This window comes from Porites lutea, chromosome 8, assembly GCF_958299795.1.
Source record: "Porites lutea chromosome 8, jaPorLute2.1, whole genome shotgun sequence".
Taxonomy (NCBI): domain Eukaryota; kingdom Metazoa; phylum Cnidaria; class Anthozoa; order Scleractinia; family Poritidae; genus Porites; species Porites lutea.
This window is the reverse complement of record NC_133208.1, coordinates 3,839,048-3,858,176: the sequence shown is the minus strand read 5'-3', so window position 1 is coordinate 3,858,176 and position 19,129 is coordinate 3,839,048. Positions and strand designations below refer to the sequence as shown.

The 19,129-nt window shown below is 38.9% G+C and overlaps 2 protein-coding genes across 6 annotated transcripts in view; one reads left to right on the top strand and one right to left on the bottom strand.

Moving 5' to 3' along the window:
- LOC140945745 (cullin-associated NEDD8-dissociated protein 1-like) overlaps positions 1-2,494 on the top strand; it is a 52,901-nt gene extending 50,407 nt beyond the window's left edge. Inside the window, exons 39-41 of the mRNA XM_073394797.1 lie at positions 326-386; positions 975-1,121; positions 2,105-2,494. Coding sequence (XP_073250898.1) covers positions 326-386; positions 975-1,121; positions 2,105-2,223 — 327 coding nt within the window. The 3' untranslated portion in view covers positions 2,224-2,494. The remainder of the gene's footprint in view (positions 1-325; positions 387-974; positions 1,122-2,104) is intronic.
- Positions 2,495-3,231: 737 nt separating this feature from the next.
- The window catches only part of LOC140945739 (granulin-like), a 32,225-nt gene continuing 16,327 nt past the window's right edge, over positions 3,232-19,129 (bottom strand). Inside the window, exons 1-4 of one of the 5 annotated variants that reach the window (XM_073394791.1) lie at positions 9,617-9,802; positions 9,082-9,193; positions 7,912-8,074; positions 3,238-4,358 (exon numbers count right to left, since the gene is read on the bottom strand). In XM_073394791.1, coding sequence (XP_073250892.1) covers positions 4,232-4,358; positions 7,912-8,074; positions 9,082-9,163 — 372 coding nt within the window. In that variant the 5' untranslated portion in view covers positions 9,164-9,193; positions 9,617-9,802 and the 3' untranslated portion in view covers positions 3,238-4,231. Of the gene's footprint in view, positions 4,359-7,911; positions 8,075-9,081; positions 9,194-9,616; positions 9,803-10,857; positions 11,769-16,318; positions 16,482-19,010; positions 19,120-19,129 lie in introns of those variants that run through there. The other 4 variants (XM_073394787.1, XM_073394786.1, XR_012166736.1 and 1 more) reach the window with 4 other exon arrangements.

Below are 19,129 nucleotides of genomic sequence, written 5' to 3'. Positions count from 1 at the left end.
ACTCGATCGCAGGTTTGATAAATATTGAATCGAGTTGCGAAGGAAGTCAACAAGCAGCAGTCTTTCTGCTCTGTTAGTAGTCTGTTCCATAGTCTTGCCGCACTAAACATAAGCAAGCGCCGTCCGTATGACGTTTTACTCTGGGTAAAGTCAGATTCCGAGTTCAGTTTTGCGCTTGCGAAGCCGCTATCTTCCTTTGTCAGCGCTCTCCAAACTAGGTTAACCCTTCCGCGTTTACCCCGCTGGTACTCAGTTCCCTGTACTCCAAGGTCCCCTCATTGTACCACCTTAATAAAGTTTCTTCCTTTGTTGTGTTTTTCTGTAGATGCTGACCTTCCTTATGCTCGTTAGACTCTCCTCCTTGTGCCCTAATGCCATACTTCAGCGTAAGTATTGACTTAAATAACGATGAAACATGATCGACGGTACCTTATGTTGTACCCTCAAGGAGAGTATAAGGGTGTGGGGTGAGAAGAAAGTGCTCAATCTATTACCTTTATTGAAGAGTCACCTCTATTGAGGGGAAAGGGACACTTTTTCTGAGTCCTGAAACCTGGGTTTAACCTACATTCAGGGGGGGAGGGGACACCTTAGCAGTCAAAGGGTGACTCACCACAAAGAGGGTTGATATCTCAAAGTGTACTCTAATCACCGTTATAGAAACTTTTACAAATTGAAGTAACTTACTTAAATCAATTAAATGCACTTGAGTGAATTCAACAGAAAATGTCGTAGAGATAAGATAATGATGATTTATGTTGTCCTTGTTGGTTAGTTCTCAGTGCAAGATCCAGACCTTGAGATAGGGGGGGTTGTCATCCAGACCCTTAGATAAGAGGGGCGGTCTTCAAAAAAAATGTTTTCGGCCCTTTAGACCTCAGTTTGGTCTAAAAATAAGGGGCTGGATCCGCTGTCCCGAGGGTGTCCCCTAAATATAGGTTCCACTATACAGTAACGTTCGTTTTTATCTGCAGGAGTGGATATTCTTGTGGAACCTTTACGCGCCACATTACAAACGAAGGTAAAGGCGAACTCCGTGAAACAAGAATTTGAAAAACAGGACGAGCTCAAAAGATCTGCGCTCAGAGCTGTGGCTGCTCTGTTGTCCATTCCCGACAGTGGTAAGTGCTCACATAATGACATATGTGTTGTTCTTACAAGGACAAGGATAGCCTGCGAGCAAGCCCTCCATTTAGGGGATATCGTAAAAAGTAGACGGGCGAGAGGCACGCAGGCTCCTCGCGGCCCGCTTCGCTCGCCCAAATAGGAGAGCTTGCTCGCACGCTAGGACAAGAACGATTTAAATGCGAAAACGAGATTTTCTCAATACTAGGACGGTAGTGCACGCCCGTGCACTTACGTCATTTTGGCGGGAAAACCTGGTAGCCGTCGTCATTCTACTCTGAGTTTTAGTAGGAATGTCTCAGTAGCGGAACCAAGTTATGAAGTGTTAGAAGTTTGATCATTTTGCTTAACTTTCTCCAATAAAGACAAAAGTGCTGACTTTTCGGGAGGAAAAAGGGACAATGAAGTTCTCCGCAGTGTCTTGTTTTTTAGATACGCGAAATAACCTCGTATACATAGTCACTCTCGTCCTGGAATCTAAAGCTCTCTAATGTTACACTGGATGAATCGGTTGTTTTTTGTTTTTTGTTTTTTGTTTTTTTTTTTTGCCTGTGGGCAATGCACAGATCTTGTCAACCAAACTGAGCAAAACAAAACCAGAAACACGTAATATGTTAAATCAACCAAACAAAAATAACTTTCAATATTTATTTTACAGATTTTTGATAGGGTTTCTGTTTGTCTTTTCTTTTGCCTACTGCCAGTTTTCAAGGGTTGTTCCGGGGATGTTCCGTGGGCGTTCCGGGTGTGTTCCGAGGGAAAGGTTGTGGAGTTTTATAGGGTGAACAGGGTGTAATCCTATGTTCCTATGTTCCGAGGATTTTAGCACATGCCGAGCTATACAGTACAACACATTCCTCTTAACACAGAGGCCAAGACTGCCGAACAGCGCGCATTCTGTTTTGCATTTTAAGTGCCAGCTCAAACAAAGTGACAGCTATGCTATTTTTAACTGATTTGGAGTCTACTTTTGTTTTAGATAAAAGCCCTTTGCTCAGTGAATTCTTAGCACAGATCAAAACGAGCGCCGAGTTGGTTTCCATGTTTGATTCCATTCAGAGAGATGCAGGCTCTGCTGATTCCATGGATACCAGCTGAAAAGCTTTAAAAAGTAATTTGTTATAAACAAAAAAAGGGGGGAGGTTTCTCCCTAGGAGAAATCGCTAAACAAGAAAACAGATAATTGTTCTGTTGTGTTTATTAAAAAAAGAAAGGTCTTTCAGGTTACCTTGCCATTGCCGAAGTGAAAAATTGAAGAAAAAAGCAGATTCTGCTCGCGAAGTATTGAAAACAAAATTAATGCACATAAAACAACTGGATAGGAGAAGGATAGAACCGCCTCAAAGTACAATAAACAGTACCAAAGTAATTTTGTGGGTTTGTTTATGTGGTCAAGTTGAAGAGTTCTGTCCTTTTTTATGCGCTGTTTGTTTATTATGTTTTCGTTTTCGTTTTGTTGCTCGTGGTGACAGTAGCGACGTTATTAAAAACGTACTCCAAACAATAACGATATCCCGCTCTTGGAATCTCCAAGTAATAGCGATATCCCGCAGTTGATATCTTCAAATGATAGTGATATCTCGCGCTCGATATCTCTAAACAATAGCGTTATCCCGCACCTGATTTCTCCAAATGATAGCTATATCCTGCACTTGAAAATTCGAAACAATAGCGATATTCCAATTTTGGCGAGAGGGAAACAAAAACCTCTCAGAGCAAGGGAGAGAACCGACAACAAACTTCAACCCACATATGGCGTCTGAATTAACCCCGGGGCCACATTGGAGGGAGGCGAGTGCCCTGACCATTGCGCCACCCTTCTCCCCCAAGGGCAACAAAGCGATGAGAGGCGCACCCTACCCCACCCCACCCCACACCCCTTTTAGTTTTCACCGGGGTCAGTCAGTCAGTGTCCAGTCTTTGTGACACCAGTGAGTTGGTTTTCAATTCATTCACCCATTCTCTTCGTGATAAAGTTAAAGCAGAATTATTGGTCACTAACTTTTTCATGTGTGGACGAAACCCTATGGTGCTACCATTGATAGGACTGTATACTTTTTCGTTCTTTTTGGTTCGTGTTTGTTTGTTTGTTTTTGTTCTGTTTCTTTCTTTGCTTTTATTTTGCTCGCCATTTAATAGAAGTGAAAGAGTAAAACATTGCAAAGATATATTGATCTTTTTGTGGGGTCTTGTCAAAAGTAGGATTGCTATGATTTTTTATTTCATTTTCAAAGGCTTATCACACTTAATCCCCACAATGTAAATAAAATCCCTGATAATAAATTCAAACACTTACATCTGATCAAAAAACAAGAAGCATTTAACCTAGAGATAAACGTCCAGAAATTGAGCTGCAATACAAATACATAAGCGCGCCTTCTGAGTTGTTGTATAGTTAAACTTTTTAAAGTGAATACTCAGACGTGTTGGAGTCTAACCCACTTGAGTTGCCGTTTTCAAAAAAAGGGCTTGGAACGCCCTGCTGGGTGCAAGAGTCGTTTCATGAGCGGGTTTTGATTTTTGTCAAGTCTTTAAAGTGACCCGCTCGTGGCTTCGGCCTTCGGCCGAAGAAGTGTAATCGACCTGTAGCCGATCCCAAAACATCTCCCCACTCAATCGCCGCACGCGAGAAAAAAAACTGTTGTACCCTGGGTAGAAATACCCCCTTCCAATGGCTTTTTTAAAACTATTGGATTTTAGTGTAAAGATATGCGATTAAATATCATGCAAGCGCAGACAACTTCAAATGCTTGTATACAGCTGTTTCGAGAAAGGTCGTCGGAAAAAAATATGCACGCGAAAATCCCGAAAGGTAATATGGGATATAATCAACACACTGTTTTTTTGACACTTTAGCTGTCGAACCTACTTTTGTTGCTTTTCTTTAGCACTCGCAAACATACGGCCATGGTCTCTCGTGCATGATTCAAATTTCTTTGAAAAACAGTGAACTCAAAACCACCCACAAAACCTTTCGGGATTGTCGCATGCATTCTTCCCGACAACCTTTCTCGAAATAGCTGTAAACACAAACCGATCAACTAGTGTTACTCGTGCGAACAATCAGTCACTGGAGCTTCATTACAAGAACACAGGCCCACTCTCCTTATTCAAAGTCGAAACGCTGATCTGGGAATAATTCTCTCTCAGAACTACGAATTTCAGTTGCATCCAAGTCGGTTGGCTTCGTCTTTATTACACGCGCAACGCAAGTGAAATCGTCTTCGTTACATCTGCAAAGCAAAGAAAGAATCGTATCAAGAAATGGTCTATTGTAGCGGGTCCAATTCACCAAAACAATAGCCTTTTGTCCTAGGTGTTGCTACCGAAAACAGACCGAAGAATGTATGCATAATCATTTAATCTTCGGCGGGACAAATTTTATAATATTAGGAGAGAGGAGAGAGGTTTTTTGCTTTGACGCGATGCTATTTTACATGTGAGATTTATTGTGGCACACAACGCAGGAGTGTATATTTTGCGGGTCGAGCGGGAAAACCGTTTCACTTTTGATCGTCACTTTTGATCGGACTGTGCTTTTATACTGAGTGCTCTGAACAAAAACAATATGATTTCAGAAATACTTTACAGAGAACGTTCTTAAACTTTGATTAGTCCATACCTTTTTTTTTTTACTTTAGTGCCCACAAAATCAGGGCAGTTGATAGCCAATCAGATTTGAGAATTTTGTCATAATTATGATTAGTAAGCGAAACAATAACTCTGCGCGCGCATCCGTCACCCTATTCTGTTAATTTCGTTGCGGTCCCTGCAAAACTACGCTGTAAAATGGTCCTTGGAAATAGAAAGGCGTGTAATTTTGCACGTGCAGGCAGGACACTTTTTGGTACATTTTATTACCTTGGCTCCACGAGCACGACGTGAAATTTTCTTATGCGTGTTTTACGGAGGACGTTAAGACAGCGACTATTTTTTTTTTCTTTCTTAACTTTGAGTGCGGTCCCCAAGAATTTAACTCCAAGGAAATTCACCTGCACTTGACATAATTACCATTTTTTTACAGAAAAGATACCCCTTTCGTATTATATACATTTTTTTTGACAAATAGTATCCCTTTCACATACACTTTCCATCATCTCAAACGGCTTTAAATGCACTCACTTTAAAATATGAATAAGTCACGAAACCCGAACGTTTTTCCCCCTTTTTCACCGCCATAAAATGCTTCTGTCGGCCCTACTTACTTCTACTGGTAAAAACCGTACCATTTCGACCCATGAAAGGAAATCCGGATTCCGGAATGCGGGAAAATTTTGCTTATGGAATCCGGACTACAGCTCAAGGAATCCGGAGTCCCTCGAAAGATTGGAATCCTAGAATCCAAGTTCTGCTGACAAAGACTGGAATCCAGTTCCTAGAATCTAGAATCCAAGACTGTCCTGGAATCCTTTACACGGGGCGATACCACAAACATCCGAACTCCAAAATCGTAAGGACTTTTAAGGTTTTATCTCCTGCTAGCAAAAGATCTCTTAAAAATAAATTTCTGTGCAAGTTTTCAAAGTGATAGCGTTTTCCGTTTTGAAAATATCGTTCTTTCTAATTTCGCAAGTTTACTCCGCGTGACGTTAATATGGCGACCGAAAAGGCCGTCACATATGCTAAAAAATAATTTTATTGCATAATGTTATGCCCTTTGTATGATGAAAGTATTAGAAATGTGTTTAGGGGAATAATTTGCTCGTTCGCAGCGAACGACAATAACAACAATAACCTTGCCAATAATTCCTCACATATACCTAATATCTTAAATAAACATTTTCAATTGTTGGCAACATCTCAGCAAGCAAATTACCACCGGCGGAGCGCCCCTTCACAGAGCACCTAAGAAAGTCCAATTCGCCAGAACTTTCGTTTTTCTTCAAACCTGTAACTCCATCGGAAATTCAAATTCAAATGTTATCTATACCAAACAGCAAATCGCATGGCTTATACTTCTGTCCTTCTCAACTTCTTAAATACTGAAGCGACGCCATCTCTCCAGTTTTTTCATACATTCTCAATGCATTTGTCACTCTTGGGACCTACCCCCTAAAACTTAAAATGTCAAAAATTATACCTATCTTCAAAGCTGACGACGAGACCGACACTTCTAATTATAGGCCAATTTTATTATTATCAAATTTCAATAGGATCTTCGAAGAAATTATGTTCGAAAGAATGAGAGACTTTATTGAAAAGCACAGCCTATTATATTCGTCTCAATATGGTTTTCGTCAAGCTCACTCAACCCAACATGCTATTCCTGATATGGTAGAAACTATACAAATCAATATGGACAAAAAAACTCTTTTCATCTGGAGTTTTTATTGACTTGAAAAAATGCCTTTTACACTGTGAATCATAATATATTACTTGATAAACTAAATTATTATGGCTTCCGTGGAATTGTCAATCAATGGCTGTATTCTTATTTATCAAATCGCGCACAAACTACTGAAATTGGCTCTCATATATCTAGTAAACTAAATATCAATTGCGGCGTACCCCAAGGATCTGTCCTAGGTCCACTTCTCTTCTTGCTTTATACCAAATATATAATATATTAAATGACAATTTTTCCTTTTTGCTGACGACACTAACGCTCCTTATGCTCATAAAGATTTAAAGACACTGGAACTTACAGTAAATGCAGAATTATACAACTTGTATAACTGGCTGACTTCAAGTAAGCTTTCTCTGAATGTTATAAAAAGTCAAACTATGTTATTTTTCGTCCATACCAAAAAAAATTCAACTGTGATTCCAAATTAATGTTTTTGACAATGAAAGCAATAAAAAGGTTACCCTTGAACGTAAAAACTTTATTAAATATCTTGAACTGTTAATCGATGAAAATCTATCATGGAAGACTCATATTCACTCTGTTGCAAACAAAATAAGTAAAACAATTGGGCTAAATGCGAGATTAAGACAAATTGTTCCCACTTGCACCTTCCTAAATATTTATCAGTCACTTATTACACCTTATCTAACTTACGGTCTTATTTCTTGGGGCAACGCGTGTAAAACTTTCCAGGACCAAATTCTTGTCCCTCAAAAACGCGCACTGCGTTTAACATATTTTGCTGATAGAAACGACCACGCAATACCCTTTTTTGTCAATGCAAAAAAATTACCTGCCTTTACAGGCTCTATATTATGAATATGTTTGTAGTTTTATGATGTAAATAAAAACGCTACTCCGGATAACATCTTGAAACTCTTCTCTCGAATTTCTAGTGTTCATCCTTACAATACACGTGCCTCAACCTCTGAACATTTTTATACTAAAGAATCTCAACTCAATGTCAAACGAAATGTTTTCTCGCGTGTTGGGGTCAAAATTTGGAATGGGATACCTCAAATTCTTAAAGAAAGACCAAAAAAAGCTTTTAAAGGATCACTAAAATCAACGCTACTCGATATCCTTCAAACTGAAGACTCCTATATTGATGAAGATACGATTATTGTCAAAATGAAAAAGTAATTCTCTTGTCCTTTCGTTTCATTTTATTTCAAATTTTAAAATTCTCTCCAATATTTTCCTTGTATTTAAGTACAATAGTATTTATTTACTGTAAAATATATATACTTATATAACGTCTAATTTCTTTTTATTTATCTAGTTTGTAGTAAATTATGTAGCCTGGCCTGATTCTAATAGCCTCGCTAACTGCAGGCCAGTCCCAATGTATTTTATTTGTAATATATTTCCAAATTTCAATAATTAAAAGTTGAAAGTTGAAAGTTGTAGTTGTACACTTTAAGCGCAAGCAAACTTACCTGTAACCATGTGAACAACACCTTCCGTTCATTTTGCCCCTACAACAAACAGCTCGTGGTTTATCGCAGCAGCCGTAACTTCTGTGACTTGCTAGATAACAGCATGTTTGACGATTTCCACAAAGCCCTCCGTCCGGGCATTTAATAAAACCAACGTTGTTGCCTTTCGGTAACAAAAAAGAGAGATTGTTGTGAGATCGATATAATGCACAAATGCCAGTACAGAACTTGATCGAAAACTCATAATAGACGTTTTTGAGCGACGCAGGTCAACCGGAAATGAGACCTTTTCCCTGCGAACAAATTTGTTTTCCTAAGTGTCTTTGCATGCAAAAAGTCCACTTCCAGTTGACGTGTAAGAGAGGGGCCTCAGCCGAGGTGGATAACACAGCCTCCGAGATCTGCATAATTCAATCTTCACATCCCACGAAAACCGAAGTCAGTAATTTTCCTTTACCGATACATATATACGCAAAATATTTTACTTAGATAGTCTTGATACGGACGTTATGATACGGCGGAAGGTCGACTTTTTACGCTCGTATTTACTTGTATCTTTCGGTCAAGTTATTAACAACCTCACCTCCTTGATTTTCTTCAAAAGTTTGGCCAATTTCTCGTCACAGTTTTAGAATATGAACATATGTTTTTTTTTCTTTCAGATGCTCTTAAAAAAATACGTGACATCCATGCTTGAACTTGAAAAGAATTGAAAAAATTGAAAGAATTTGGCCAAGGTGTCGTCTACAAATGACCAAAACCCGATCACGCTTTGTTCTTTCTTTGCAAGAAAAATTTAATATTTTTCTTCTAGAGTTCCAAGTATGACAAAAGATTGCTAACAATACCTCAAGTTGTTCGAAGGCCAGTTGCCCGGGGTTAAAGTTTAATCTTGTAGATTTTTAAGTCGATTTATTGGGTAATTCTCTCCATCAATTTTAGAACATCTTATTCCAATCATCAAATTGTAGACAAAAAAATTAAAACTGAATTTGCCTTTTAACCTTTCATATCTGATTCAAATTTCCTCAGCTTTGAACAACCCAGCCCAGGTTATAAATTTTGCAAAGCCTGGAACTCGCCATGACATATCCCCTTTAACCTTAGTCCCAAAAATGTTTAGAAAATGATCGCTTAAATTAATTTGACTTCGCAGCAATATTTATTTACCTCCTTTATCGGCATACGCACACACAAACGGCACAAGCATTACCAGGATGACGGCAACTGTCTTCACATTTGGTGCAAGCATTTTTCTAAGGGATCAAACACTCCTGAAGACCTGTGCGAACGTTAAAGTTAGGCGATATCAAGAGAAGAAAAATTTTGCTCGATAACACTCACAGTAAAATGTCACTCTTACGGTTCTTTTGACCGTTATTTCGTTTCACCGTAGTCTGAAACACCCTTATAAAAGTGACGGGGGTGTTCGTCCTAAAATTTCGAGAGAACACCCATAAAGGGTACAAGAATCTTGTTTTATGGACGTGCCCCAAATTAATTTCCACCCCTAAGAGGTACCAATTCAACAACATCAAATTATATAACTGGCGCTGCAAATTTTAATAGTAATAACAATAACTTTCGAACACTTTCTTAGGTTTTAGCACCCTAAGTGGTACCAATCCACAAATTTAAACCGCTAAAAGGTACGACGAGCACCCCCGTCAACAAACAAAACAAAATGTATCCTAGCGATACGTACTTTGTGATATTCTTGGTTTTAGTCTTTTGAGCTACAGATAGGGCAGGAACACCAAAGTGATGAAGGAGAGAGAATGTTTATGCCTCGAGTTCCTTATATTTACGTATGTTATATGAAACCCGTACATGACACAAATAGTGAGCCTTGGTGGTGTGATAACACTCGAGGGTCGAATGTGATGTGTAAAGTGCATCGACCATGTGGACAGAGGGCTTTAAGTTACAACATGCCCAAAAGAGGGTTGTGCCACAAGTTTGTTTATATCGTAAATGACAAATAAACGCACGGGGCCTCTATTTAACTTAAGGGGCCCAAGAAAGAGCGTTGTAAAAAATACGAAGCGTTTAAAAGATAGGGGCGTTTTTTCTCATAACTGTAACTTTTGGGCGAAAATATCAAGAGAGTTTGAAAATAGTGGAATGTCCACTGTATCCACTCCATTAATTGATACATCTAGGCCGTCTAGCGATCCATTTAGCTCCTTCACAAGTCCCAACATAGATCGATGTCAGAATCCTCGTTCATGGTTAATGTTCTGCCATCAATAGTCTATCCTTACTTTAAACTTGACATTAAACAAGATTAAATGCGCACACTTTGACAATCAAGTAAAAACCTGAGTGAATTTAATGATTTTGCTCTTTTTTGCTAATTCCTAGTATATTTTTTGGAGTAATTCTCATAGGGGGCATCTGTTAGACAGGAGGGCGTTTATAAGAAAGGAAAGTCTAATAACATTTTAACAGCGTAGGGAGGGTGTTTGGTATATATAAGTGGCGTTTATTTGGAAGTGGGCGCTTATTAGGTCATTTACGCTAAGCTATAAGGAAACACAATGAATGACCCCAAAAAAACGTTAAGTACGGGTCTCTGAGAACTTCGTTGTTCCAGAAATAAAGTTTTCCATGCCATACCTACCATACAACCAACCGTCATACATGGTAGCAAGATGAGAAACCAGCTATTATTTGATACATGTAAGAAAAGGATCGAAGCTCAACGACACGTTAGGACTTACATTGCACGAGCAAGTCCTCTGCACTCGAGCACAATTCACCCTTTCTCATTTCAACTTGTCAGGTAGTAAAAACAACAAAGGTTAAATGGGATTAAATTAAGTTTTTGAAGAAGAACTGTCAACTAAATTAACGTCCATCGTTCGAGGCTCGGACTTTTAATAGAAGTGAAAGAGTAAAACATTGCAAAGATATATTGATCTTTTTGTGGGGTCTTTTCAAAAGTAGGATTACTATGATTTTTTATTTCATCTTCAAAGGCTTATTACACTTAATCCCCACAATGTAAGTAAAACCCCTGATAATAAATTCAAACACTGATCAAAAAACAAGTAGTATTTAACCTAGAGATAAACGTCCAGAAATTGAGCTTCAATACAAATACATAAGCACACCTTCTGAATTGATGTACAATTGAACTTTTTAAAGTGATTACTTAGACGTATTGGATTCTAACCCACTTGAGTTGCTTTTAAAAAAGGGCTGGAAACGCCCTACTGGGTGCCAGAGTCTTTTCATGAACGGGTTTTGATTTTGGTCAAGTCTTTAAAGTGACCCGCTCGTGGCTTCGGCCTTCGGCCGAAGAAGTGTAATCGACCTGTGGCCGATCCCGAAATATCTCCGCGCCAAAATCGCCGCACGCGAGAAAAAATGCTTGTATACCGCTGTTTCGAGAAAGGTCGTCAAAAAAAAATGTGCACGTGACAATCCCGAAAGGTAATATTGGATATAATCAATTCTCTGTTTCTTAACACCGTAGCTGTCGGACCTACTTTTGTTGCTTTTCTTTAGCACTCGCAAACATACCGTCTATGGTCTCTCGCATGATTCAAATTTCTTTGAAAAACAGTGAACTCAAAACCACCCACAAAACCTTTCGGGATTGTCGTATGCACTTTTCCCGACAATCTTTCTTGAAATAGCTGTAAACAAAAAGCGATCAACTAGTGTTACTCGTGCGAACAATAAGTCACTGGAGCTTCATTACAAGAACACAGGCCCACTCTCCTTATTCGAAGTCGAAACGCTGATCTGGGAGTAATTCTCTGTAAGAACTACGAATTTCAGTTGCATCCAAGTCGGTTGGCTTCGTCTTTATTACACGCGGATCGCATCTTAATTCGGCTGCGTTACATCTGCAAAGCAAAGAAAGAATCGTATCAAGAAATGGTCTATTGTAGCGGGTCCAATTCACCAAAACAATAGCCTTTTGTCCTAGGTGTTGCTGCCGAAAACAGACCGAAGAATGTATGCATAATCATTTAATCTTCGGCGTGACAAATTTTTAATATTAGGGAAGAGGAGAGAGGTTTTCTGCTTTGACGCGATGCTATTTTACAAGTGAGATTTATTGTGGCACACAACGCAGGAGTGTATATTTTGCGGGTGGAGTGGGAAAACAGTTTCACTTTTGATCGGACTGTGCTGTTATACTGAGTGCTGTGAACAAAAACAATATGATTTCAGAAATGCTTTACAGAGAACGTTCTTAAACCGTTATTAGTCCATACCTTTTTTTTACTTTAGTGCGCACAAAATCAGGGCAGTTGATAGCCAGTCAGATTTGAGAATTTTGAAATAGTTATGATTAGTAAGCAAAACAATAACTGTGCGCGCGCATCCGTCACCCTATTCTGTTAATTTCGTTGCGGTCCCTGCAAAACTACTCTGTAAAATGGTCCTTGGAAATAGAAAGGCGTACAATTTTGCACTTGCAGGCAGCACACTTTTTGGTATATTTTATTACCTTGGCTCCAGGACCACGACGTGAAATTTTCTTATGCGTGTTTTATAGAGGACGTTAAGACATAGTGACTATTTTTTTTTCCTTTCTAAACTTTGAGTGCGGTCCCCAAGAATTTAACTCCAAGGAAATTCACCTGCATTTGACATAAGGGACCGGTCATTATTTATCGCCTGGGGGGGGGGGGGGGGGGTTGGAGGATTTTGGGCTAAACACGATGAAATTTAGCCGATCCCCCCTTTAAATGTTATTTTATTGAAGTGATCCCCCCTCATAACTATATATAACTTTCGTGATCCCCCCCCCCCCCCCCGCATGTCTTTGTACCCATATTCACCTTTCGACGTGTATATTTAGTGTTTTAAACGTTCATATACAGGTAGTATTTCTAACTATGATGTACTTACAGCATAATAAAGCCGTTATCGCGCAGTCTTTTTTTAAAAGTGTCTCTTGATCCGTGTCTTTTTCTAGTCTGGATCCAGACATCTGAATTCAGTTGACATACAGGCAATCTTGCTTAAAACTGCAAAGTGCTTGAAACTGCAATCAGTGCTTGAAACTGCAAAGTTACTTTTTTTAGAGTGCCAAATAGCAGTCAATTTTCGGTTCAATCGAAGAGAATGATAGAGTTACTCCTGTAGATAGCATCAATGCTGACTTTGCTAAGAAACTAACAAGGCGTTTGCATCTAGACCCTTTGCTATGGCTACTAGAAAAGGGTATTTTTAGAACGACCCTAGCAAAAAATCTAGAGCAAGTAGCGGCCATTTTAAGGGCACAAAGTCCAGGGTCAACCTGCCGAAGGGGACTAAATGTTGCTGTTGAATCGGATGACGAGGCTCAAGAGGCAAATGAAGTTGTTGAATGGGATGATAAGCCTCAAGATGAGGCAGATGAAGCAGTTGAATCGAATTTAGTATAGAGCTGACACAGGACGCCCATTCCTGGAGAGGCGATAAATGGTTTATGTTTAAACAAACACGCTTTTTACAATGTTTCAGTTATCAGAAGTTTATATGGTTCACAATTTAGAATTCACCTGTCATGTTTAAAGATGAATATTAGCTAAGTCATGAGCACGTTATAAAAGGAAAAATATAAAAGCGTTAAAACAAAGCTTTCTCGGTATAAATTGAAATGCACACATTCGCCAGTGTGACAGACTGCTACCATCTCCCAGCAGAATGGGCACATTTATGTTGTATGCTTTCAAACTGGCATTGTTCAAGCAGATTTGAGTGGTCCCCCCTCTGAATCCTTCCAAAATTTTCAGTGATTCCCCCCTTTTGGGCTCTCAGTTACGACTGATCCCCCCTCTGTTCTCCTAAAAATCAAGTGATCCCCCTCAAAATCCTCCGACACCCCCCCCCCCCCCTCCCCCCAGGTGATAAATAATAACCGGTCCCTAATTACCATTTTTTTACAGAAAAGATACCCCTTTCGTATAATATACATTCTTTTGACAAATAGTATCCCTTTCACATACACTTTCCATTATTTCAAACGGCTTTAAATGCACTCACTTTAAAATATGAATAAGTTACAAAACCAGAACGTTTTCCCGACTTTTTCACAGCCATAAAATGCTTATATCGGTCCTACTTTCTTCTACTGGTAAAAACCCTACCATTTCGACCCATGAAAGGAAATCCGGATTCCGGAATCAGGGAAAATTTAGCTGATGGAATCCGGACTACACAGCTCAAGGAATCCGGAATCCCACTAACGATTGGAATCGCAGAATCCAAGTTCTGCTGACAAACACTGGAATCTAGAATCCAAGACTGTGCTGGAATCCTTTACACGGGGCGATACCTATATCATATTTTTGGTTTTCAAGTGACATCACAAACATCCGAACTCCAAAATCGCAAGGAATTTTAAGGTTTTATCTCCAGCTAGCAAAAGATCTCTTAAAAATAAATTTCTTTGCAAGTTTTCAACGTGATGGCGTTTTCCGTTTTGAAAAAAAGCTCTTTCTAATTTCCCAAGTTTACTCCGCGTGACGTTAATATGGCGACCGAAAAGGCCGTCACATATGCTAAAAAATAATTTTATTGCATAATATTATGCCCTTTGTATGATGAAAGTATACGAAATGTGTTTAGGGGAATAATTTGCTCGTTCGCAGTCAACGACAATAACAATAACCTTGCTAATGATTCCTCACCTATACCTAATATCTTAAATAAACATTTTTCAAATGTTGGCAAGCAAATTACCACCGGCGGAGCGCCCCTTCACAGAGTACCTAAGAAAGTCCAATTCGCCAGAACTTTCGTTTTTCTTCAAACCTGTAACTCCATCTGAACTTCAAATTCAAATATTATTTATACCAAATAGCAAATCGCATGGCTTATACTTCTGTTCCACTCAACTTCTTAAATACTGAAGCGACGCCATCTCCCCAGTTCTTTCAGACATTCTCAATACATTTGTGACTCTTGGGGCCTACCTCCAAAAACTTAAAATGTCAAAAATTATACCTATCTTCAAAGCTGACGACGAGACCGACACTTCTAATTATAGGCCAATTTTATTATTATCAAATTTCAATAGGATCTTCGAAGAAATTATGTTCATAGAATGAGAGACTTTATTGAAAAGCGCAGCCTATTATATTCGTCTCAATATGGTTTTCGTCAAGCTCACTCAACCCAAATTACTATTCTTGATATGGTAGAAACTATACAAATCAATATGGGCAAAAAACCCTTTTCATCTGGAGTTTTTCTTGACTTAAAAAAGCCTTTGACACTGTGAATCATAGTATATTACTTGATAAACTAAATTATTATGGCTTCTGTGGAATTGTTAATCAATGGCTGTATTCTTATTTATCAAATCGCACACAAACTACTGAAATTGGCTCTCATATATCTAGTAAACTAAATATCAATTGCGGCGTACCCCAAGGATCTGTCCTAGGTCCGCTTTTCTTCTTGCTTTATACCAAATATATAATATATTAAATGACAATTTTTCCTTTTTGCTGACGACACTAACGCTCCCTATGCTCATAAAGATTTAAAGACACTGGAACTTACAGTAAATGCAGCATTACACAACTTGTATAACTGGCTGACTTCAAGTAAGCTTTCTTTGAATGTTATAAAAAGTCAAACTATGTAATTTTTGTCCATACCAAAAAAAATTCAACTGTGATTCCAAATTAATGTTTTTGACAATGAAAGCAATAAAAAGGTTACCCTTGAACGTAAAAACTTTATTAAATATCTTGGACTGTTAATCGATGAAAATTTATCATGGAAGACTCATATTCACTCTGTTGCAAACAAAATAAGTAAAACAATTGGGCTAAATGCGAGATTGAGACAATTGTTCCCACTTGCACCCTCCTAAATATTTATCAGTCACTTATTACACCTTATCTAACTTACGGTCTTATCTCTTAGGGCAACGCGTGTAAAACTTTCCTTGACCAAATTCTTGTCCTTCAAAACCGCTCACTGCTTTTAATAGATTTTCCTTATACAAACGACCACGCAATACCTTTTCTTGTCAATGCAAAAACTGTACCTATCTTTACGGGCTGTATATTATGAATCTGTTTTTAGTCTTATGATGTAAATCAAAACACTGCTCCGGATAACATCTTGAAACTCTTCTCTAGTGTCATACTTACAATACACGTGCCTCAACCTCTGAACATTTTTATGCTAAAGAATCTCGACGTGTTGGGGTCAAAATTTGGAATGGGATACCTCAAATTCTTAAAGAAAGACCGAGAAATATACTTATATAACGTCTAATTTCTTTGTATTTATCTAGTTTGTAGTAAATTATGTAGCCTGACCTGCCTCGAACCCGGGGCCTCGAATAGCCTCGCTAACTGCGGGCCAATCCCAATATATCTTTGCAATATATTTCCAAATTTAAATAAAGTTGAAACTAGTTGTACAGTTTAAGCAAACTTACCTAAAACCACGTCGACAACATATCCCGTCCATTCTGCCAGTACAACAAACAGCTTGTGGGTGATAGCAGCAGTCGTATCTTCCGGCACTTGCATGATAACAGCATGTTTGACCGTCATGGCAACGTCTTCGGTCGGGGCAACGAATATAACCAGCGTTGCTGCCTTTCGGGGAAAAGAAAGAAAGTTCATCTTGAGATGAAGTGCACAAATGCCAGTACAGAACTTGGTTGAGATTAACTACATCTCACCTTCCATTATTTAAGCCAGTGTTGAGACCCGCCCTCCCAAGCTACACCACTGCTTTACTCCAATTCACCTCCCCCCCCCCCCCCCCCCCCCCTCCCCTTCCATCCCTGACATTTTTAGGCCTCCTCGGCGAGGTTCTGCGATGCACGTATTTCTAGTTGAGGACAGTAGCGCGGGCAGTCAAGATACCGAGTTTCTCAGAAAGGCACAAAAGTGCAGCGTGACGGGTTTCCTTTGTAGAGGCGTTTGCCCTCCTGATGATACGCCACTTGATGTCATATGTCGTGTCGTTGTCCTTTAGTTCCCAGACGTATTTTGAAAGTACTGTGTCACGTGCCGGGTCACGTGAGTGGTCTCGGTTCCTAAAAGAGAGTTTGTGGTTGTTGAATCTTGTTTTGAAGTCATTTTCCGTCATGCCGATGTAGTTACTTGTAGTTTTGGATGCTGTCGTCACTGTGGCTTCGTAGATGACGTTATGTGTGAGACATTTTCCATCATTTATCTTTATTAGTAATCGATTACAGTACTTATTTCACGTAATCCAATACTGGTGTTGTGAATTCAGTCCGGTGCCCTCTAAAAAGAGGTTTTAACAATAGAAATTAGCCAAATACAATTTATAGTGTCCGCGTCCGCTTAATAGAGGTGTCTGCTGCATAGGGGTTCGTTATAAAGGGAAATATAAGACGTAAGTGTCCGTATTACAGAGGTGTCCGTATAAAACAGGTCACTGCGAGGACGTCACTTTTATGACCACACTTACAGTTTTAAGTGTTTAGAAGCTAAAACCAGGATAACACTCGTCTTTAAACTGCATTTAAAGTTATCAATTCACAACAAAAAGACATTGTCTTTCAGTACAGCTAGTAGCATACACAGTCGTAGACAAATCACTGTTTTCAAACGAAACGATCTACAACGCAATGATGAATGTAGAAAGTTGTAACGTAAAGCACAATTCTGAAAGCGTCTTTCGCTATTTTGCTAGAGCAGTAAACAGTAACTACAGCACAAAATGTAAGAGAAAAGATCTTTATGCTATCTGTAGTTATTTGAGCCTTAAAAAAGTCGGCTATGTTCCTTGTTTGATATACAGCTACTAGGCTTTTGAAATCACTTTGCATAGCTCATCAGCCAGACGGGATTCACCCTGTGCAGATTCACTTGATCAGTATTCGGGATTCACCTGATCACAGCAGTGTCCGCAATAAAGAGGTGAAGTTTATATGAATTTTACACTCTGGGGCCGAGATTTAGTGTCCGTTGTCCGTATTAGACAGAGTCTGTATTATTGAGGGGTTTTTTTTAAAGAAAATATATGAGAATTTTGTCGGGACATTGGAAGATGTCCGTAATGGAGAAGTGACTGTATTAGAGAGAGTCCGTATTATAGACGTTTTTTTAAAGAAAATATATGAGAATTTTGTCGGGACATTGGAAAATGTCCGTAATGGAGAAGTGACCGTATTAGAGAGGAGTCCGTACGGAGAGGTTCGATTGTAGTCTTGATAATTGGCGTTTTGATGACGCCGAAAGGTACGTGGACTTTCGTAATCACTTGCATGTTTCGGTCAAGTTCTTAAAAACCTCACCCCCTTAACTGTCTTCAAAACTTTGGCCTATTTCTCGGCACAGTTTTTTAGAATATGAACAGATTTTTTTTTCCTTTCAGGCACTCTTAAAAAGTACATGACATCCATCGAGCAATATTTTTTTGCGCATTCAGCTTGCAGCCAGGTTGAAATCCCGGATAAAAAGGGATTGCTTGAACTTGAAAAGAAATGAAAAAAATGAAAGAATTTGGCCAGGGTGTTGTCTACGAATGACGAAAACCCGATCACGCTTTGTTCTTTCTTTGCTAAAAAAATTTGATATTTTTTTTTAGAGTAATTAATTTTTAGAGGTAATTCCAAGTATATCAAAATGTGGTTGATAAGGTAAGGAGAACAAAATATTTGCCTATCTTAAAACTTGGTCTCGGAAAGGTGAGGGTACCCAGGGTTAAAGCTTAATCCGGTAGATTTTAAAGCCGATTTATCTGGTAACTTTCTCTTTTACTTTTAGAACATCCAATTCCAATCACCAAATTGTAGACAAAACAAATTAAAACTGAATTTGCCTTTTAATCTTTCATACCTGATTCAAATTTCGCACTACCCATGTATGGGTTATCTTAACCAAGCTTTAAACAACCCAGCCCAGGGTATAAATCATATTGCCGGGAAACCTCAAGTCGCTTTTCTCTTAAACTTTGCTGTTTTGTTATTTATGTCTATAAATTTTGCCCGATTAGTAGGTAGGAACGCGTGACGAACCCCTAAGAACGTCTGCGTGGGAGGCTAGGAGGAACTCGAGATGACATATCCCGCCTTTAACCTCCCAAAAATGGTTTTAAAATCAAATGATCGCTTAAATTAATTTGATTTCGCAGCAATATTTATTTACCTGCTTTATCGACATACGCACACACAAACGGCACAATCATTACCAGGATGACGGCAACTGTCTTCGCATTTGGTGCAAGCATTTTTTAAGGGATCAAACCCCTGCAGACCTGTGCGAAC